Genomic DNA, 22,279 nt, shown 5'->3' with positions numbered 1-22,279 from the left:
AAACTGATTCCTACCTGTCAGGGGTCAAGTGGAAGGTTTGTTCACACTTCATCTGTCTTGAGGATTACAGGTGTCTGAGGTTTGTTTGTATTTAGTTATATCCTATACAATTAATGAAAATGGGCTGGGGGAGGTCATTAACTATAGAGGGGGAAAGGTAATAAAAGTTGCCAGAACTCTAGGTAAGGCTGGGAACTATAATTTTTTGCAGTTTGCATCTACACAAATGATGACATAAACTGTCACTTGCAGCAAGATTACATTTTTAAAAAATGCCGATTCAATGGGAAAATCAGCATTTCTAAATAAATATACATAATGTCCATTTGTAGTCTGATTCTGCAATTGCACCAAAACCCTGGCTGGAAAGGCCTCATTCAGCCTATGAAATTTAAGGACCAAATGTTTCCTATATAATAGCCACTTCAGAAAGTAAGATGGTCCAATGTGATCGGATGCTATATAAACATAAGTCTAATTTAATTACCTTTATTTCTCATCCATGCATTTTTAATCATTTTTAGGGATGGGGGTGAGGAGAACGAGAGCTCCACCAGCATCAGAGAATTTATTTTTTCCCCTTTGTGCACACTTAATGGGATTCAAGAAAAAGTGCCATCACAAAAGTTATTGGCATTGTTCGGGTGATACCATAGGAACAGGAGTAGGCCATTCAGCCCCTCAAGCCTGTTTATGCATTCAATTAGATGGTGGCTGATCTGTACCTCCAATCCATTTACCCACCTTTGATCCATATCCCTTGATACCCTTACCTAACAAAGATCTGTCGATCTCAGTCTTAAAAATTTCAATTGACTCAGCATCCAAAACCTTTTGGGGGAAGAGAGTACCAAACTGCATCTACCCTTTGTGTGAAGAAGTGCTTCCTGATTTCACTCTTGCATAGCCTAGCTCTAATTTTATGACTGTACCACTTTGTTCTAGATTCGCCAGACACAGGAATTAGCTTCTCTGCATCTACCTTATCAAATACTGTTACAATTTTAAGACCTCGGTTAGATTACCCTTCAATCTTTTAAACTCAAGGAAATACAAGCCAAGTTTATGCAACCTGTCCTCATAATTTAACCCTTTAATCCTCTAGTATCATTCTGGTGAATCTGCCCTTGAGGTTAGGTGCCCAAAAGTGAATGCAATACTCCAGATGGGGTCTGACCAAGGGCCTGTACAACTGAAGCATCACATTGTATTCCACACCCCTTGAGATAAAGGCCAACATTCCATTAACCTTTTTGATTACTTTTTGTATCTGTGCATTAGTTTTAGTGATTTGTGTACCTAGACATTCAAAACCCTTAGCTCCTCTACAGTTCCTAGTCTCTGGCCATTAGAAAATATTCCGATTTGTCTTTAAATTGATAACCCTTTGTCACTGACTCCCCAACCAGAGGAAATAGTCTTTCTCTAATCACCCTACCGAACTTTTCACAATTTTAAGTGTTTATTAATACTATCTCTACCGACTAACTGCTCAATAGTTACCTAGATTATCCCTTTCTCCTTTATAAAATAGGGGTGTAACATCTAGCACCCTCCAGTTCATTGGTGTAATTCATGTTTTCAAAGAACTTGAAAAATTAGTTAGTACCTCTGCTATTTTGTCACTAACCTCCTTAAATATTCCAGAATGCAGACCAACTAGGCCTGGTGATTTATTATGAATGTCATAGCCCTTTTGAGATCTTTTTCACATTTTTCATTTGCTGTTCAGCATCCTTCTATGGTACTTCTGTTGTTCTTTCACTCCCCTTTGTGAATAGAGGCAAAATATTGTTAAACATCTCCATCATTCATTTATTCTCTACTATAAGATTGTCTCCTTTATTCCTTAGTGGCCTCACCCGTTCTCTGATTACTCTTTTGCTTCCAAAAGTGTTTGCTAATACCCTTTATGTTGGCTGCTAATCTTTTCTTATACTCTTCTAGTCTGTTTTTTTTCTATGACATTATCCACATCCATGTGTTCAGTCCTGACAACTGAATAATTTAGAATAAAATCTTTTGAATACTTTTCTCCTTTGCTACACACAAATAATTAGTGGCTCTCATGCAGTGTAACGCTGCTGTGCTAACTAACTTTTCAAAAGTACTGTACACGATTAGGTAACCTTGCAGAAGTTAATATGTAATGTGAACTTTTTTATTTGGATAGTCTTGATAGACAAATAAAATTGAACAGCTTAAAAAGAACTGGTTTTGTTTTACACACGTAGAATAATGTGTGTATTGTGCATGTTAAATTGTAATTCGAAGTTGTCACTAAGAGAGTGGAGAGAGAGGTTACAATAAATTTATTTTACACAGAGCGGTATTAGAGCATGGAATGTTTTGCCACAGGGAATAGTTGAGGCAGAGATCTTTACATCTTTCAAGGGAAAAGTAGATATGGGAGATTTCTGTAGCAAAGAAGTTGCAGACACAATGGGCCAAATGGCCTCCTCCTATGCTGCAAATATCTGTGGCATCAGCAAAACAATAAAATGCAGGCTGTGCTTAACAAATTTAATTGAATTCTTCAAGGAAATTAGTGGTGTGTGGTTGGAGGGGAATGCCTATATGGTGTATTTGGAACTTTAAAAATAGAGTGCCACACATAAAAATTGTTATGAAAATTAAGACTCACTGTATTAAAGGTAGTATGGTTAGAGGGAAGGCTGTAGGGCAGAAGAGAGAATAACAATAAATGGACATTTGTGAGATTTTCTAAGTGTAACTAGTGGCATGCCCCACAGTGTGTTGGGACCTCTAGTTCTCCATATGGATATGAGCATAGAAGAAATACTAAAATTCTCATAATCCCAAATTAGAGGGCAGGCAAACTGTAAGAAAGATTGCAGGAGACTATAGGAAGACAAACTGTTTAGGGGAGTTGACAGGTTAAGTAGCAAATGCAGTTCAACATACAGAAATGTAAAGTAATAGTTTTGGAAAAAGAAAATAGAAATACTCCGTATCTATATAAATATACCCTTAAAAATTTCAGGTCTGCACTAGATATTCTCTCAGGGTCAGTGTAACTGACCACTTCGGTACATGGACTTTGCTACCCCCAACAATCTGCAAGGTACCTTTACTACCATATATCTAGTTAAATTATAACTTAATTCAAGGACCATAACAGTAAGACTCCTCATTGTATGGACTGGGTAACGTGTTCTCACACGTGGTGCCACGTGTTTCTCCTACCTTTTTGAAGGTGGACTGATGAGCACTCCAGTGAGATGAGGCCAACTGTAAAATAACCTAGCATATTTTATATGAATGAACAGATATCACAGTGAGATTTACCTATTTCCAATTGCACATTGTAACATTGAAGATAATAAATTACACAAACTTTGCCCTTGATATAGATCGAACTGACTGTAGTCCCGCTGACTAGCCCTAACCATTCCTATTACAGGGCTTTGTTCATGCCTTAACCTTGAGTCTCTCACAGTCTGTCTCTGGCAGGAGAGAAAGCAAGACTCTTGCCTCTCCCACTGTTCCACCCAAATTTGCTGCAGGCTGTCTTTTTGCAACACACAGACAAAATCTTAGCCTTTGCCCCTCCCTCAGTTCTGTATCAAGGATTGGCTTATTTTGCTGCCAATCAAAATTGTAACTTCAGAAGAAGCACCTCTCCTGTTCAGTTAGTCTTCCTGTCGTGCTCATTACAGTGCAAATATCTCTAGGTGATGGACGATCCTAATGATCTCAAACTAATCTGGTATGCAAGAAATATAATCCTGTTAACTACTTTATCTGGTATTCTAGCTAATGGACCTAATAGATATTCCTCAGTTGGCTCGAGAGTTCCTGGGAGTTAACCTCATGTGAACCAAATTTAACTTACAATCATAGGACAAATTAATCCCCAAATCTTTTCTAGGCCGAATAGGCAAAACTCTCAAAAGCTGACATACCAAAACAGAAAATTTCTCAAAGGATTTAGGGTACATAGATTGGGGGGCAGGGGGCAGATACCCAGATCTTTAAAAGAATGCAGATGGAAAAAGCTTTAAAAAGGCAGATGGAATTCTGTATTTTATATACACAATAGCAATGTGGTGATGATAAAATATATACAAGGTATTGGTTAAAACTATAGAATCTTACAGCACAGAAGGATGCCATTCGGCCCATCATGCCTGTGCTGTCTCTATGAAAGAACTATGCAATTAGTCCCACTCCCCCTGCTCTTTCCCCATAGCCCTGCAAATTTTTCCTTTTCAAGTATATATCCAATTCCCTTTTGAAAGTTAGTGTTGAATCTGCTTCCATCACCCTTTCAGGCAGTGCATTCTAGATCATAATACATCCCAGATCATAATAACCATTGGCATAGTTTGATCCTATTATAGAAAGGATAGCAGATTCATGAAAAAGGTACCGTGTGGATACACTGATAATACCAGGGATGATATAGTCAGAGAGAGTTAGGATTGATATTCAATGGAGCAGGAAGGTCATACAGAATTTAATATAAATATTCAAAACTATGGGTTTGAGGGGGTAAATAGTTAAAAAAAAAATGGCTGGGGAATCAGTAAGGAGGCATTAGTACCAGAAACATAAGTGGAAGTTAGAATGATTTTTTAATGCAGTTATAATATGGAATGTTCCACCGTAAGTGGCTACCAAAGCATTTTTACAAAGAATTAGATAAACACTTAAAAAATTAAATGTTACGGGAAAGAGCAGAGAAATTAAATTTGGGAAAGTAACTTCAGTGGGGGGAGGGGGGAAAGAGTAGCACTGAAAGATATGATGGGTCAAAGACCTCCTTTCTGAAGTTTCTGTGACTTAGCAGCAATAGTTTGGAAGCTTTCAGCAGTTAATACTAAAATATTTTAATATATTTTACAAAAAACTTATGTAGGGAATGTACTTTTTTGGTCACACTCTTGTTAGGGATTTATAGGTTACCATTGTAAATCCCTATGTCAATGTTCCCCATATGGTGAAATATGGGAAATATTTTATCATCTTTATAAATCAAGTCACAAAGTTAAAAGTTTGTTTTGATATGTTTTCTTTTGGGTCAAGAGAGCCAGTGAAAAGTAATTCTTCAGCCCCAAAATACTTAAGGATGAGGAAGTCCACTCGGCCCATCCAGAACCTGACACTCCCCATCTTACTGCATCTAATTGTTTCTTAAATGATTCCAGGATTATCACCTCCATTACTCTGCATCTATATCTCTTCCAAGCATTGATCACTCTCAGCATGAATAAGCTCCTGATGTCCAACCTAAAGTTACTTTTTACTAGTATGTCTCCTTGTCCTAATCAAACGGTCAAACATGATTTTTAAAATCATGGCTATGCATTTCTAGAAAGATGATTCTTAATTTGAGTTTTAAGCACCCAAAAGCCTTTGTCATACTCCTCAATCGCAGCTATCTGATGAGGACCTGTGGAGCACTGGCCATTCATAAAGACTTTCATAATTCATTTTAGATCATGGATTGTCAGTCCATGGAGGTTTCTCACTGAATTCTGTATTGTAGTTCCCCACTGAATGTCCAAGTGCATATGCTAAATCTCCCTACTGATTGAACAGTTTTGGGAGGGACACAATCATTTAAAAAATGGTCTCATTCTTAACAGCGTGGGATTCATATTTAAGCATCTCTTGTTATAATAATGGAACACCATCATTTACCAGTAGTACAGATTGCAAGTTGTATTACCAGTGTTTTAAAAACTAGAATGTTTTTGGGTTCATTCATCCAATTGGATGGGCAGCATAGCCACTGCTCGCTGGTGACTGCGGCTGAAAAAAAATAGCCTATACAGGATGTAAAGCTCACTGGACAAATAGCATATTTATACATCTTGCAAATGTGTTCAGAGAATGTTGCTGGGAGGCACGGTTATAATCAGTCTCCAATCACACCCAGACTCTGATGTAATCTTACCACAGAGCTCCATACCATTTCCTGAATCTTTCTCATTACATGAGAGAACACTACATACAGCCAAAAAGAGTGGAACACTTAAGAGGCACATCAGGAGGGGAGAAAGACAGCCAGGCTAATCAGTCTAGAGCTTCAAATGGGTGTCTGGGACAAGAACTAAACTTGAGGTTATGAAGCTACAACTTTATAAAGGTTAAATACAATAAATGGATTTATGGAATACAGCAGAATCACAAGATATGCACCTTGAACTTGCACTTCAATGTACCAAAGCAGTTCTGTTCATTCGTTTTGCATACCGTTACCAAAATGTAACATTTAGTCATTTTGAAGGAGACTCATCAAATCTGCTTCAAGTATTTAAAGGAGATGAGTCCTATAGAGGGAACTTTCAATAAGCTGGTAATGGGCTGGGGAATGAACGTCAGCTCCCCATCAGCATCTAGAAACAAAAAAATATTTTGATTCACACTTTCACTATTAAAAGGGCAGGGGGAAGGGGGAAAGCAGGGAAACTGGAATTAGAGTAGATAACTCCAAAATGATTTGGTCTGATCTAAAGCACTGGATTTCTTTGGGAATATACTACAGCGCTACAGTTAATGAATTTTCCAAATAGGTTTTCTTTTGCTTTGGCCAGCCCAGCGTCTGACAAGAGCGGAAACCCATCACCATACTTACGAGTCTCCAAACCCAGCTACTAAAAAATCTACACCGTAGCACTTCTGTGTGCTTGATATGGAATGCACACTCTTGTCCTGTAGGGACACACCCAACTAGTGCAAGTTCAGCAAAGCTTAGGCACAAGTTAGGGAATCCCAAACTTGTGAAGGCTACTGCTAGAGTTTAACCATCTAAAACCAAGCAGCTTGCCAACATGGAGCACTGGAAAGCTGCCTGCTGTTTTTCAAGTCAGGATTGAGACCTCCATTAGGGCACTAGCTTAAGGGTATCTGACGCTTAGTGGAAGAATACCAACTCCCAGTGACATGTCTAGCCATCCGGGTCCCAATAACAAGCCAGCTGACAGGTCAATCACCTACTGTGCCTTGGAGTACCGCGGATCTGCCTGGCTTAGATATCGGATTAGCGAATCTGCCACAGAAGATTGACTCGGTTCCCATCTTCCATCACCATGTCATGTTTGAGCAGTTCTACCCCAAGGAGGATAGCCACCAGTTGGTCATAAGAGACTGTTACAGACAAAAAGTTGGGAGAAGAGAGAAATACCTTGCATTAAAATACATTGCACTCTGTCCCTATAATATTCATCGCCTTTAACCTGCATCTGTAGATCATTCTCTGGAAATGAGCACAACTCTTAGTTCGCTTTTTCTGCAACTTATCACGTTTGCAAAATTTAAATGGACAATAAAGAGGCATGTTAACAGCCAAGTTTTGTAGTGTTTATTTTCTAGCAGACACACTACATAAAAGTCCCCTTAAATTAGTGTACATTATTACCCTCTTTAGGGCATGTCCCTCAGAGTGCTGCAGAAACTGCTTTGAAGGCAGCTTTAGCTAAGAAAAAGGAAAAAGAGAACCCACTTCAAACCAATTCCTTTAAAAACAAAACAAACCAAAAAAATTCCCAGAACGATAAAGCGGTGGAGCGTTGATTTCAGTATTTTTCAGTGCCTTTCCTTGATTTTCTTTTGAGGATTTGCTCGCCAGCCTCTGGTCAGCTGCTGCTGGGGGGGCGGGGGGCTCTTTTTTCTTATGACGTTTTGTCGTGCTAGATTGCAGGGGTTCCTGTTCACATGATGCGCAGGCCTTGGATCGAGGATTCCAGAGTCTGAAAGCAAATAAGAGTTCTAAATAAATGCTTGGCAACAACAGTCAAGAATCAAGTCTGGCAGACTAGATAAAAATGTTGAAACAAAACTGTTAGTGTAAAATCTGCAGACTATATGTTTCACACAAGTACTGCGGGAATCCTAATGGGGGAAGTGAGTAGGCAATACAGCATGCATGTCAACAGAAATGTAGCTGTTGAAGGAATGAATGTACAGCAGATATGATAATATATGCAACCTGAGATGCCAGTGTTTTTGCTGATTAGCTGTTACCAGATTTCTGCATTGACACTTTAAGACCTAAATGAATCCCTCCCTGTTACAGTCCTTCATCAATTGTGTTTTTCTGTTTGTCTAATTGCATTACTTACTGTCTCTCAAGCAGATTTCATAAGAACACTACTAGACAGCTAGCTATGGGATCAGTAGATAATTTGCTTTCTGTCCTCCACCAAATCCATTTTGCAATCACCTGCTAGAATGTGTGCAAGAGCCTCCTGCAGTGACTCCCTCCAATATTCTCTCCCTGTGTGTTGGCAGCACCTTGCTTTTGCCCACCATAGCCTAGAAATAGCAAGTTATCCCCATAGAGAACACAAAAATTCAGTCCTGATGAAGGGTCCCACTGAAAACATTCCCTCTTTCTCTTTAAGATGACTGTGGATTTAGATGCTGACCAATTTTTAGTACTTTTAAATGTCAGCTTGACTCAGTGGTAACATTTTCACCAGAGTTAGAAGGTCAAATCCCAATCCAAGACTTGAGCACATAATCCAAACTGACACATCAGTGCAGTTCTGAGAGAGTGATGCTGCACTGCGGAGGTGCCATGTTTTGGTCGAGACATCAAACTGAGGCCATGTCCGCCTGTTCAGATAAATGTAAAAGATTCCATCGCACTTTTTTTGGAAGATCAGGGGTGGGTTCTCCTGTCCAAAATTCATCCCTCAACCATTGTCACCAAAACAGATTAACTGGTCATTCATCTCATTACTGTTTGTGGTACCTTACTGTGTGCAAATTAACTGCCATGTTTGCCTACAAAACAGTGACAGCACTCAAAAGTAATGAACTGGCTGTGAAGTGCTTTGGGGCGTCTGAGGATGTGAACGGTGCTTTATAAATGTAAGTTCTTTCTTTCTGTTTTTACTTCAAAGCCATTATTTGCACCATTCCACTTTCTCAGCTGTCCTCCTTTGAGCACTGAATATCCTTTCCGAACTGCGAAGTAGTTCTTGTCTATCCTTTAATATCCACAATTTGTAAATTTTGAATGCTGTTTATAAATCAGAATTAGAACAGCTGTATTTTGCCATTGGAATGCTGTGTCAGGACTTTGGATACTGGAGATGAACAGAAATTTAATTGAAGAAACAACAATGTCACCTACATAAAGGCTGGATGCTTAACATGGCAAGGATGTAAACACGAGCGATTTTACAGTTAATGCCTGACATTTCTTAAATCAGTCCAAGTACTTAAAGTTCCTTTTAATCTGAAGAAACTGATAAGCAGAGCATTTGGACTGGTTAATGGCTTTAATATCAACTCTAGCTGCATAAAGTTTAATTCGGTGCACACAGTAAGCTAAAAGTCTTAATTATAAACCATTTAGAAACTTTCCTTGTGTAGTTGAAACTGTCAAAAAGCTCTCTAAAATAAATGTGACTTCACCTTCAAATCCCAAATTGTCATCGCGCCGTCAATACCAGTAGTGCAAAACTTCCGACAATCTCTTTTATCACCTTCGTATACAGAGACTTGGCTGGGGAGAGAAAAACAGAATTCATTTTTAAAAAGAAACGATTTTTCAGTCCAGCTGATAACAGCTGAATGCAGAATCCAACTTGTTTTTAACTTCAAATATGAGGGGTTTGATATTATATTGAATTTACAGCACAGAAACAGGCCATTCAGCCCAACTGGCCTATGCCAGTGTTTATGCTCTACAAGAGTTCTTTCATCTAACTCTATCAGCATATCAATACATAGTTGGATAAGATAGTGTGGACTATACAACATGGGACACTTACTGACAGGGGCTGAAAATTCCACTGGCCCCATCAGAAGGGATCCAGTTCATCAGAAAGGATCCCTTTTTAATTAAAAAAATTGGCTTAAACACCAGACTGTTTTGAATCTAAGTGGTATTAACAGTCAGGTTCTACAGCAGTGCATTCCCAGGGTCCTAGGCCAGCATGCTCAACAATAGAGTAAATCCATCCATCTAAAACCCTTTAAGTCACAGTCAAAGTCCTAAACCAAAACAAATTGAGCAGTACAGCGTAATATTAGACCTATTCTGAGCTCTAGGACTTGTGCTGGTTCTGCTGGTTGGGGATTTTAGGAGTAGGGGGCACAGTCTAAAAATTAGAGCCAGACCTTTCAGGAGTGAGATTAGAAAACATTTCTACACACAAAGGGTGGTAGAAGTTTGGAACTCTCTTCTGCAAACAGCAATTGATACTAGCTCAATTGCTAAATTTAAATCTGAGATAGATAGCTTTTTGGCATCCAAAGGTATTAAGGGATATGGGCCAACGGCAGGTATATGGAGTTAGATCACAGATCAGCCATAGGGGCTTGGATGGAGAGAAATTTGTTGAGTGTATTCAGGAGGAATTTCTCATTCAGTATGTGGATGGCCCGACTAGAGAGGGGGCAAAACTTGACCTCCTCTTGGGAAATAAGGAAGGGCAGGTGACAGAAGTGTTAGTGAGGGATCACTTTGGGACCAGTGATCATAATTCCATTAGTTTTAAGATAGCTATGGAAAATGATAGGTCTGGCCCAAAAGTTAAAATTCTAAATTGGGGAAAGGCCAATTTTGATGGTATTAGACAGGAACTTTCAGAAGTTGATTGGGAGAGTCTGCTGGCAGGCAAAGGGACGTCTGGTAAGTGGGAGGCCTTCAAAAGTGTGTTAACCAGGGTTCAGGGTAAGCACATTCCTTATCAAGTGAAGGGCAAGGCTGGTAGAAGTAGGGAACCTTGGATGACTCAGGAGATTGAGGCCCTAGTCAAAAAGAAGAAGGAGGCATATGACATGCATAGGCAGCTGGGATCAAGTGGATCCCTTGAAGAGTATAGTGATTGCCGGAGTAGAGTTAAGAGAGAAATCAGGAGGGCAAAAAGGGGACATGAGATTGCTTTGGCAGATAAGGCAAAGGTGAATCCAAAGAGCTTCTACAAATACATAAAGGGCAAAAGGGTAACTAGGGAGAGAGTAGGGCCTCTTAAGGATCAACAAGGTCATCTATGTGCGGAACCACAAGAGATGGGTGAGATCCTAAATGAATAGTTTGCATCGGTATTTACGGTTGAGAAAGGCATGGATGTTAGGGAACTTGGGGAAATAAATAGTGATGTCTTGAGGAGTGTACATATTACAGAGAGGGAGGTGCTGGAAGTCTTAACGCGCATCAAGGTAGATAAATCTCCGGGACCTGATGAAATGTATCCCAGGACGTTATGGGAGGTTAGGGAGGAAATTGCGGGTCCCCTAGCAGAGATATTTCAATCATCGACAGCTACAGGTGAGGTGCCTGAAGATTGGAGGGTAGCAAATGTTGTGCCTTTGTTTAAGAAGGGCGGCAGGCAAAAGCCTGGGAACTACAGACCGGTGAGCCTGACATCTGTAGTGGGTAAGTTGTTAGAGGGTATTCTGAGAGACAGGATCTACGGGCATTTGGAGAGGCAGGGACTGATTAGGAACAGTCAGCATGGTTTTGTGAGAGGAAAATCATGTCTCACAAATTTGATTGAGTTTTTTGAAGGGGTAACCAAGAAGGTAGACGTGGTCTACATGGACTTTAGCAAAGCCTTTGACAAGGTACTGCATGGTAGGTTGTTACATAAGGTTAGATCTCACGGGATCCAAGGTGAGGTAGCCAATTGGATACAAAATTAGATTGACGACAGAAGACAGAGGGTGGTTGTAGAGGGTTGTTTTTCAAATTGGAGGCCTGTGACCAGCGGTGTGCCTCAGGGATCGGTGCTGGGTCCGCTGTTATTTGTTATTTATATTAATGATTTGGATGAGAATTTAGGAGGCATGGTTAGTAAGTTTGCAGATGACACCAAGATTGGTGGCATTGTGGACAGTGAAGAAGGTTATCTAGGATTGCAACGGGATCTTGATAAATTGGGCCAGTGGGCCGATGAATGGCAGATGGAGTTTAATTTAGATAAATGTGAGGTGATGCATTTTGGTAGATCGAATCGGGCCAGGACCTACTCCGTTAATGGTAGGGCGTTGGGGAGAGTTATAGAACAAAGAGATCTGGGAGTACAGATTCATAGCTCCTTGAAAGTGGAGTCACAGGTGGATAGGGTGGTGAAGAAGGCATTCAGCATGCTTGGTTTCATTGGTCAGAACATTGAATACAGGAGTTGGGATGTCTTGTTGAAGTTGTACAAGACATTAGTACGGCCACACTTGGAATACTGTGTACAGTTCTGGTCACCCTATTATAGAAAGGATATTATTAAACTAGAAAGAGTGCAGAAAAGATTTACTAGGATGCTACCGGGACTTGATGGTTTGACTTATAGGGAGAGGTTGGATAGACTGAGACTTTTTTCCCTGGAGAGTAGGAGGTTTAGGGGTGATCTTATAGAAGTCTATAAAATGATGAGGGGCATAGATAAGGTAGATAGTCAAAATCTTTTCCCAAAGATAGGGGAGTCTATAATGAGGGGGCATAGATTTAAGGTGAGAGGGGAGAGATACAAAAGGGTCCAGAGGGGCAATTTTTTCACTCAAAGGGTGGTGAGTGTCTGGAACGAGCTGCCAGAGGCAGTAGTAGAGGCGGGTACAATTTTGTCTTTTAAAAAGCATTTGGACAGTTACATGGGGAAGATGGGTATCGAGGGATATGGGCCAAGTGCAGGCAACTGGGACTAGCTTAGTGGTATAAACTGGGCGACATGGACATGTTGGGCCGAAGGGCCTGTTTCCATGTTGTAAACTTCTATGATTCTATCTTATCAAATGGCGGAGCAGGCACGAGGGGCTGAATGGCCTACTCCTGTTCCTATGTTGTGTCAGCCTTGAGGATCCAGATCTCCCAACTGATTGCTTCTGGAAAGGACCTCTTGCATCAATCACTCTACATATTTCAAAGACATACATACATTAGATGTATGTACTATTAGATTATAGATAGAATTTATTCTACATTCCAGTGGCTGATAAATGGGCTAATACAGCTTGTCTAAATCTGTAAAGACTTCAATTTAAACTAGCTAAAATTTTAAGAGCAACAAAACCCACAATCTAATCGTAGTTAGAAAAACATTCATTCTTTAATAGGAAGGGACTGTAGCTTCATCCAATACATTCCTGCCTATCCAGTTCTGCTCCAAGGACCACTCCCACCCAGTTCCTCAAGGAAAAATATAATTTGGTTACAAAATCTCAAGAGCCGTTGGCTAATTCCAAAGTGTACATTATGACTTTGGATACCATCTTTACACTGTACAGAACTGCTTCTTTTGGATTATTTGCCTTGCCTGCTGGCACTTGGAATCCGCCCCATTTATATTGTTGGGTGTATTCCAGAGTATTGGTAGCAACATATAAACTTATCCTGGAATACACAGAGGTGAAAACCATACAAGCTGAGCACTCAACCTTCCTGCAGCTCGGATTTGGTTATCCATTACCGAAGTCATTAATCTTGCTAACTTTCAAGGGTTCTCCAGTTTCATTTTTTTGATAAACTTAAAAAATTGTAATAGATTTGAAACCATGAACACATGTGCTATATGGTTCTACATTCACAATATTTACAAGCATATTTTGAAATGATTCAAAGATTTAAATATGAAATAATCGCCAGCTCTGATGCCCTTAAACAGAATTACGTTACCAAATCACTTTTTTTGTAGTATTACCTGCCCCCTCAAATTTCAGTCATTTCCCCTCCTGTCTTCCCCCCACAAAACCCATCACCCCCATCAGCTGACAGATAAAGGGGTTTAAGTAACATTTTAAAACGAGTAATACCAATGCCACTCATGATTACCAGGTACCAGCTCCACTTGTAGATGAGTGAGAATGATAAAGTATTTTGCTTGCTGCCCTCTCATGGGCTCCTGTGAACTGGAGTGGTACTGGGAACAGGTGAAACTCAACATGACTGAGGTGGGGGGAAATCTGAGCGACAAGCAGCTAAGCACATGAACTCATCAACTGTAGGTTTAGAGATCAAGCATCCTTAATCCACAAAACACCTGAACACTCCAATTAGATGAATTTTAACAAGGGATATCAACAAACAAACCTAATCAAATGCTATATGGCAACAGGCCTGAACTAGTTTGGCTGAAAACCTGCTGGCCTCGACTGTCTTACACTTACGTGATGCTGTTCTGGTGGAGGGTCTCAAGTGTGGTATTTCGATCCTCCGTAGTTGCCCTTCTATCCAGATTGTGGAAGCGCTGCATGGCAGACATGTTGCGCTGAATGCTCTGCTTTGGAATGTCTAGCTTGGAGATGTAGGTCAAAGAACCACGATCATCATACATGAACAGCATCGGACAGCAGTCATGGCCCTGCAGATACAGAGAAAGCTGTAGAAACGGACTATCCAATGTAATGCTTATTCATGGATAAATATTGATAAGCGTGCACAATTTTAGAGTCCAAAACCAGATCCTCCATACTTCCATACAAATCTACTTCGAATCTGTGTACAGCAAGTATGTATTTATTTTGTGGAGTCATAATAAAAAAAAAATAGCATTACTAACCTATTACACACTTAACCTCTAATGTAGCGATCAGGTTTTAACACAGTTCTTTTAAACAGAGCATTAGGAAGCAATACTTCTAGTGGGGTCAGAGTGCTTCATCTTTTTCCCCTCCCTGTTTCCTCACCTTCAGTCCTGAAGGCTTTCACCCCTACTGGGGTATGGTACCACACGTTCCTGCAGCCCTCTGGTTGCCACTAGTCACGTGGAAGCCTAGACACCAACTGTCAGCAGACTCATTGTCCGTGGACGGCATCATAGCCAAGCCCAATCCTGTCCCACCTGATATGCACGTTTCCTAGCAGAGGCCACTGAACAGCACACAGGGCTGACTTTTCCCCCTCTCCCTAATCCAGGGCTCGGTGATGAGCTGTATATCTCTAAGGATCTGATTTTTCTTTGATTTATCCTGGTCAGATTGGTTTTGGAATATCAAAGTACGAATGAGGGTCCAGTGAGCGGCATTATGCCGCATAGTGGCAAATACTCAAGCAGAACTATATTCAAGACTTTTAATAGCAAGTGTGGACTATACAATACAGAAGCTTGAGTCGATCTAATAGACTTTTGTAACATGAAACCAAGTTGTACTCACTGCTGCCACTATGCTATTCTCAGAGACAAAAATCACACTCAACAGAGGGAGAAATTCGGTCTTCGTTTGAGAAACCCTAGAAAGAAAGATTACACTTTAATTCTAACCACTTATCTTTTTAACATCCTTAGCCACTACTATTAACCACAGACCTATACAATAGTCAAACCTTGTTAGCCCAATTTCCACCATCCTCTCCTGAAGGTGCAGGCTCTTATTGTGATGTAAATCTGTGGGCACCAGCAGCCCTCTGATACCTTAGCCAAGTGATTATTCTTCACGAGTGCAGCTACACAGCAAGTACTAGTAGACTGTTCAACAGTGGAAGGCATCACAAAAGTTCCATTCTGTTTTTTCCCCAGATATTCACACTACTTTCCAGTAGAGACCACTTGATAGCAATCAGGAGCAGAAGCCTCGGCTGATTTTCCCCCTCTCTAGCCAAGGGGTACTGAAGACAATTGTAGGAACCCCAACTACTGCCTCAGCACAATCTGGGAATCATACCAGGCACCTTCTGGACAATATGATTTAGTACTACCCTGGTACCCTGGGCAGAAAGACTAACAGACCTATGCAGCAGTCAATTGCCATTACTTACACTTCCCCGTTGAACTAAACTTTTGCTACCAGCCATGTACACAGAAACTACCAATGTCATTCTTTGTGTTCATAACAAGCACTACCATAGCATACAGGGAGCCAAGGTGTAGAAAGAGTATCTTTTATTCAAAGTGCTCCTTCTTTGTTATTGAAGAAAGTTATATTCCTGGAAAATACTGTGACTTAAAAACAAAGAGTCAATTTTATCACCACCATTGTACCATGGAGACCATAGAGTAGGATCTCCCTCCCTGCCCAACCGCTCCAGTGATGTCAATTACAGGGAGTGTTTCAGAGCAGCTCCATTGCAAACAGTGGGGGCCATGAAAATGTAGACTTAAGACAGCCAGGCCCTAGAATCAATGCTAAATGACTGGGGATGTCAATTTCCCAGCCTGCAGCAAGATTTTCCAAAGCATCCCTCAGTCTGGCCTGAAGTTGCAGCCACTGCAGTTTGCAATGGAGCAACTCTTGGACTTATGGGTGGTTACCCACAATAGGCATCATAGAAGCAGCCTAGTAGGGAGGAAGAGCCTACTCAAGGGTCTACATGACAAAGATAATATTGCTTTTAAAAATTAATATCTGGCAACAGTATAACATTCTTCTATAAGAATGGAGTGCTTTGAACAAAACTATTCACTACATTTTCCTCCCACTTTAAGGATGTGCAGTTTTACATGGTGTCACACTGACACCATGTGGTGTGAACATGCATTCCATGAGAAAGCATTGTGTAAATTCAAAACAAATCCCAACATTTTACATTTGTTTGTGTTCAAAGTGCATGGTGCAATTGATGTGAATTGACTTTGTACAAACACAAACATACTGTCTCTTCATAACTGCTTAATAGCAGATTTGTGATCGACTAATGTAAAACACCAAATTTGAATGCCCATTCATTCTTTTTGACAGATGTGTTAGAGCTAGAGAAGCATGTTAATACAACACAAAATCAACACACTTAATCTAATCTCAATTTACTGGTGAAAATGGGAGCTTTCAGTGCCAATAATAAAATGTCACTACTAAGGATGCCAAAGATGAACATTTCATGATACAATGGCTGTAGAAGATATTCCCAAGCGTCAATATATCACAAAATTGCTATGCAAGTTTGAAATAAAGAGCATCAGAAAAGCTGAGATTCAAATACGCTTTGATTTAACAAATGGCGTTTTAAAAACCTATCCTTAGGCTTCCCTTTAATGTTTTTAAAATTAAATTTATTGGAGGCTAGCACGATCCTCCTTTCACCTGAATATAAGAGAAGGAACGGTACTTACGTCATATTTTTACTAGAGTCAACAACAGATACAGTGCTGTCGTGGCTCACCCATGCCAGGCGGTTTCCTGTGGCAGAGAAAGAAACACTGTGGACCCAACCACCACAACCGGCACCCCCAAACTCTGCCATCACCTGTCCGAAAGGCATTTTGGAACCCCAGGGTGTGGCAGAAGGCTTTGTGTCTACTTCTTTGATGTAAGCAGAAAAAACTCTAAAGAAAATAGAAATTGAATTGTCAGAAGCATATGCTGAAGCAGAGTTCATTATTCTGCATGGTTAAATAAAAGATAACATGGCACCACAAAGCCATTGATATATCACAAAATATTTGGTGTAAGACAAAAGTGTCACTGAGGTAATGTGCTATTACTATGTGAGCATTTTACTGTTTTACAACTTAGCCTTTCTATTATTAGGTCAACAGGCAGAATTTAGATTGAAGTGAAGTGGATGTATTAATTGTGACTGTAAAGGTTTTCAATTTTAGTTTCCTTGTATTGCTAACTTTACCTGCTAAAGTCTTCCACTGACAAAAGGCCTCAGAACCCACATAGGGGCAACTGAAAGCAAAATGCCTGGATAATAGAGGGGGTAGTATATAAGAAACCCCAAGTTTAATTCCAACCACTTTCTTTTAAACATTTTTTGTCACTATTACTTAACCCCTTTAAAGGTAATACTCCTCTTAAGGTCAGAAGAGCAACGAGGATAAAGCATCAAGGATAATGATATAACTGATAATGTATTAAATTTGCAAAAATGTTGTGCAGTCTTTATTTGGGCATCACCGCTCTGTCATGCGTCCACGTGGCTTCTCAGTAGGATTTCCCCCATGATAAAGCTGACACACAGTCACACCTGCAGCTGCACACTTCTACCACTAAATCAAGCTTTATAAGCTCCAGATGCTCATATCAATACCATCACTAAATCACCGACAGAAATTTGCTTTGCCCTGACTTTCCATGGGAAACACCTTGAGAGATCTACTTGTGCTGCTTTAAGTTTAAAGGCATTTTCCATCTGGACAGTTTGAAGTTTCCCAATTCTAATTTTACTAAAAATCTCTATTAAAAACAAAAATTAAGAAAAACAAAATACAATTAATTTTAGTATTTACTTGTAGCTCTCATTTGCTTATGATAACCGAAAGTGTTCGCAAGTTGGGATAGTATGGACTAATTTTAGTAATTAGTTACAAAATTCTACAATTTTGACATTTAAATTTCAAAAGTAGCACCTCTGTTTAAATGTGATTGTGTGGGAAATAGAAAACTGTCATCTTTATGGTCTCTGAGTAACTACCAATTTATTGCAAGTTTCTGGGCAGCTCTGGGCTTTGGATACATACCTACCAAGAACTATGTTGAGATTGTTCAAAATGGCACCAAACTGAATGAGGTTTCAGCTCAGAATATTTTTTATTGAATGTATATGTTCATTGCCCATGTAATATGATCAAATATACACTACAGTATCTGTGTTGTATCCTAATGATGCGAGCAGTCTTTTGCAATAGAGCAGGGGTGTCCAACCTGTAGCCTCCAAGCACTGGCAATCCAGTCCTTGAAGCCCAGGCAACACAATCATATTAGCGCTTATATTTCTTAATCGACGGCTTGCCTTGTTTGAATTTTGTGGGCCTGGAGGTTTGGGAAGAGCTTTTCTTAGCACTGACACCTCGTTAATGAATAGTAAATCAGAACGTGAAGATCTGTTAAAGCAGCAACTTGATATTTGCAAATTAATGTGAACATGGACTTAAAACTTTGTATTTGGCCCCCTGGGTTCCATGGCACGCACACGTGCTCCATGAAGACAAAATCCTGGTCACCCTTGCTTTTGAGGAACCAAATGACCAGATCCAAGTGCATGCCATCCAATTCTCCTTTACTCATTGCGGGTAAAGTACCTACTCTCTGCTTGACACTGCACTTCAATGCCACTAAAGATATTAGTAACTCACTGAGGAATGTTGGGGCCAAATTAGTCTTGCCATTCCATTGCAGACTGTAAACGCTCTGACAATGTCTAACTAATGAATTAATTAACACTGCTCTATTATCAGTCATATATGGTCATAGAGGGGCCCCCATCATCCACCATTAAATGAACCACTAAATGATGCTGTTATGCCATCAAACACATGGAAATGATAAAGTATCACAGTGCATCTAAAGTGGTTTACATCGTCTTAATCGTGAGATTTGTTCATCTGTCTTGAATTCATTTTTGCTGATTGATTTATAAGGAATACAGTAGATTTTTCTCTCATGAATTAATGAATGCAAAATCTCCTTATATCCGTCACTGTGACATAGAATAATACAAATCATAAAATCAACAATTCAATTACTGATCACAAGTCGTCTTTTAGAGTCCTTATCATAAGATATTTGGTTCATTAAATTCTTTGCTGAATTAGCAGTGAAGTATAATATTTTTTCAATCTACTTTCAAATAATATTACAGGAAATTGTCAAGTGATGCACTACATTTTAGATCTTTGTGATAAGATTGAAAGCATCCTTTGTGACTTCTTTAATCTTCAAACATTGGAAACAGCGCGCAGCAAATATACAATATAGTAAGAAAACCACGTAAAACAAAGAGTTTAGATCAGTAATTCAACTTCAGAGTTCACATATTTTTCTTCTGGGGCAGAATGTAGGAGATTACATGAAGCCATAGGTAGTGGGCAAATATGTGGAAAATGGAATTAAATGTAGATAAATGTGAAGTACGTTTTAGGAAAATATCAAAGAATGGAAATATATATTAAACCGTAAAATTCTCAGTGGAGTGAAGGAAGCGAGAGATCTATGGGTGCAGTATTACATTTTTGAAAACAGCATCACAGATGGAAAGAAACAAAGAGCAAATCGGATTCTTGGTTTTATACATAGCAGCATGGAATACCATAGAAGTGATGAATTTGTAGAAGATGCTGGTTATGCCACAGTTTGGTCACCCTAGAGAAAGGATATCGGGGCCATATAAAAATTGTTATGTAGATTCACTGAGATTGTAAAAAGAATGAGATAATATAGTTTGATGACTAAGGCTGTATTCACTGGAGCAGAGAATCTTCAGGGGATCTAATAGAAGTATTAAAAATTATGAAGGCGTTTGAGAGAGTGAATAGTGGAAGATTATTTCTACTGTGATGAATTGGTACCAAGGGGGTATAAATGGGATTAATACTGGGAACAAATGGGGAGATCAGAAAGATATTCTTTACCTAAAAAGAGTGAAAAATATTTTACCAAAAGTGGCTACTGAAACAGAGTCAATTATAATATTTAAGAGGAAAGTAGATAGACACTTGGAAGACAGATATTAACATACAGGGAAAGGGAACTGAAATGGGATTATAGTAAATGGCTCTGGAGAGAGCTACCTGCAGCACAGGCAAGAGCTAGAGTGATGTTACAATTACCACAATCATCCTTAGCACCCATGGATTAGGGAGGGGATAACTGACCAAGTTTCCTGCACCTGATTGAACTTTTTCTTCTACACCAAAATTTGTATGACTACGATAAACTACCTAAGCTTCACTCCAGGAGTTTAGGACATAGTCTGAATCTTTAAATTGGATTACCACCTAATCCACATTGAAATTCCAAAATCAATGTACAGTTTTTCTAAGAAAATATCTTTTTCTTGGACACAGAGAGGAAGGTGTATGATATTAATTTGGATACGGTATATATGCCCAGATCCTAGCAACCGTAAATTATTTTAAAATCTCCAACGGAAACTGCAGTGTCTCTTACCTGCATTTGAAGTCACACGAGCCTGCTGCCAGTAAGACATTATTGGGATGCCAGTCAAGGCTAAGGATAGTCGAACGAATTGGCTTCTTGATGTGTTTACTCACCCACCTAGAACAAAGAACTACAGCTAATTATGTTAAAGCATAACAGATGCAGAATATGAATTTCACCTAAAATGAAATTGTTGATCTTGAAACTTCTATTCATTTGGTTCAAAAATCTTTCCCTCCTTGTTTCGCAACCCCTTCCCTTCACTGTTTTGGAGTGCAGTTCCCAGGCCTCAGCCAATGCTACCCAAGAGGTGGACACAAGGTATACAAGAGCCCCTTAGGTTAACTTAACTGTAATTTTTCTTCCCTCCCTCAAGAAGGAAAACATTGCAGTCGGAGCTCATCATCTCCCTTCGACTGCTTGGGTGAAAAAAATTCAATTGTGTGAATAACTGCAGGACATAAACCTGCATCCCATTGCAATACAGGGCAGCATTGTGATTTTACATGCTGCAAGTGAACTGAAAGGAAGTGTTGATGCAAAAATCAGCAGGAAAAAACTGCTGTTTGCAGATGACGTCAAATTTGAGGAGGGGGGGATCAAACAATAGCTGAACAGATGAAACATACAGAGGGATTTGTATAGGTTGAGAAGATGGGCTGATGACTGGCAAATGGCAATTAACAAAGGCAAATGTCAGGTAATGAGGCGAGAGAAGGGAAATAAACAGTGCAGGTAGAAACTAAATGCCTCTAAACTACAGAAAAGAACATAGGATCTGAGAGCATTAATGGACAGCTCACTGAAATCAATAGAGCAGTGTTCGGCAGCAATAAGGAAAGCTAACCAAATTTTGGCGCAAAAAGCAGGAGGTAATAACAACTCTGTACAAGGCACTGCAATGGCTACACCTGGAAAACTGTATCATTCCAGAAGCAAGGATATCCAGGATTTGGAAGCAGCACAGAGGCCGATACCTTGCGATACTTTAAGACATTGGAGCCATGAGTAAAGGTTGAAGAGCTTGGGATACTATGGAGAAGGCAAGTTATTATTCAAGTATTCAATATTCTCAAGGGAATAGAGAAATCGAATCCTGATAATATGCTCGAGACTACCACAACTCCAGAACTGGGGACATAGGCTTAAGCTTAGAAGAGGGAACATGGACTGCCCAAGGAGGAAGATAAGTGTGGAAACATTTATGGGGGAATTGGATAGATATTTAAGGGAATGGACGATTGAGAAGTATTCACTTTTGGGATCAGCCAGTTGGACTGCACCATCTTTTCCATTCCTGTATTTCCCTATGGTTCCAATAAAAATTAAATACAAGTATTAGGTAAATTTTGATCAAAACTTCCCTGGGTGTCTTAGCTGGTTAAGGCAATGAGCAGCTAAGCTGTATAGACCAGGAAGGTCCCATCTTTGATCCTCAGTCTGTGCCGAGTTAGCAGAGTGCTACTAGGAGTGCTTCAATTGTCCACAGTGCCCGTGGATTGGCGGGGGAGGGGCAAAAATTGGCCAGGATTCTTGCACTGGATCT

The 22,279-nt window shown here is 39.8% G+C and overlaps 1 protein-coding gene across 1 annotated transcript in view; it reads right to left on the bottom strand.

The window, feature by feature from the left end:
- Nucleotides 1–7,307: 7,307 nt before the first annotated feature.
- The window catches only part of LOC137340447 (actin-related protein 2/3 complex subunit 1A), a 37,431-nt gene continuing 22,459 nt past the window's right edge, over nucleotides 7,308–22,279 (bottom strand). The window contains exons 5-10 of the mRNA XM_068002886.1: nucleotides 20,743–20,850; nucleotides 16,962–17,174; nucleotides 15,070–15,145; nucleotides 14,083–14,276; nucleotides 9,394–9,484; nucleotides 7,308–7,718 (exon numbers count right to left, since the gene is read on the bottom strand). Of these exons, the coding sequence (XP_067858987.1) occupies nucleotides 7,680–7,718; nucleotides 9,394–9,484; nucleotides 14,083–14,276; nucleotides 15,070–15,145; nucleotides 16,962–17,174; nucleotides 20,743–20,850 (721 nt within the window). The 3' untranslated portion in view covers nucleotides 7,308–7,679. The remainder of the gene's footprint in view (nucleotides 7,719–9,393; nucleotides 9,485–14,082; nucleotides 14,277–15,069; nucleotides 15,146–16,961; nucleotides 17,175–20,742; nucleotides 20,851–22,279) is intronic.

This window comes from Heptranchias perlo, chromosome 22 (genome assembly GCF_035084215.1).
Source record: "Heptranchias perlo isolate sHepPer1 chromosome 22, sHepPer1.hap1, whole genome shotgun sequence".
Classification (NCBI taxonomy): Eukaryota; Metazoa; Chordata; class Chondrichthyes; order Hexanchiformes; family Hexanchidae; genus Heptranchias; species Heptranchias perlo.
The sequence above is the reverse complement of the archived record's forward strand: the minus strand, read 5'-3'. Positions and strand labels throughout refer to the sequence as shown.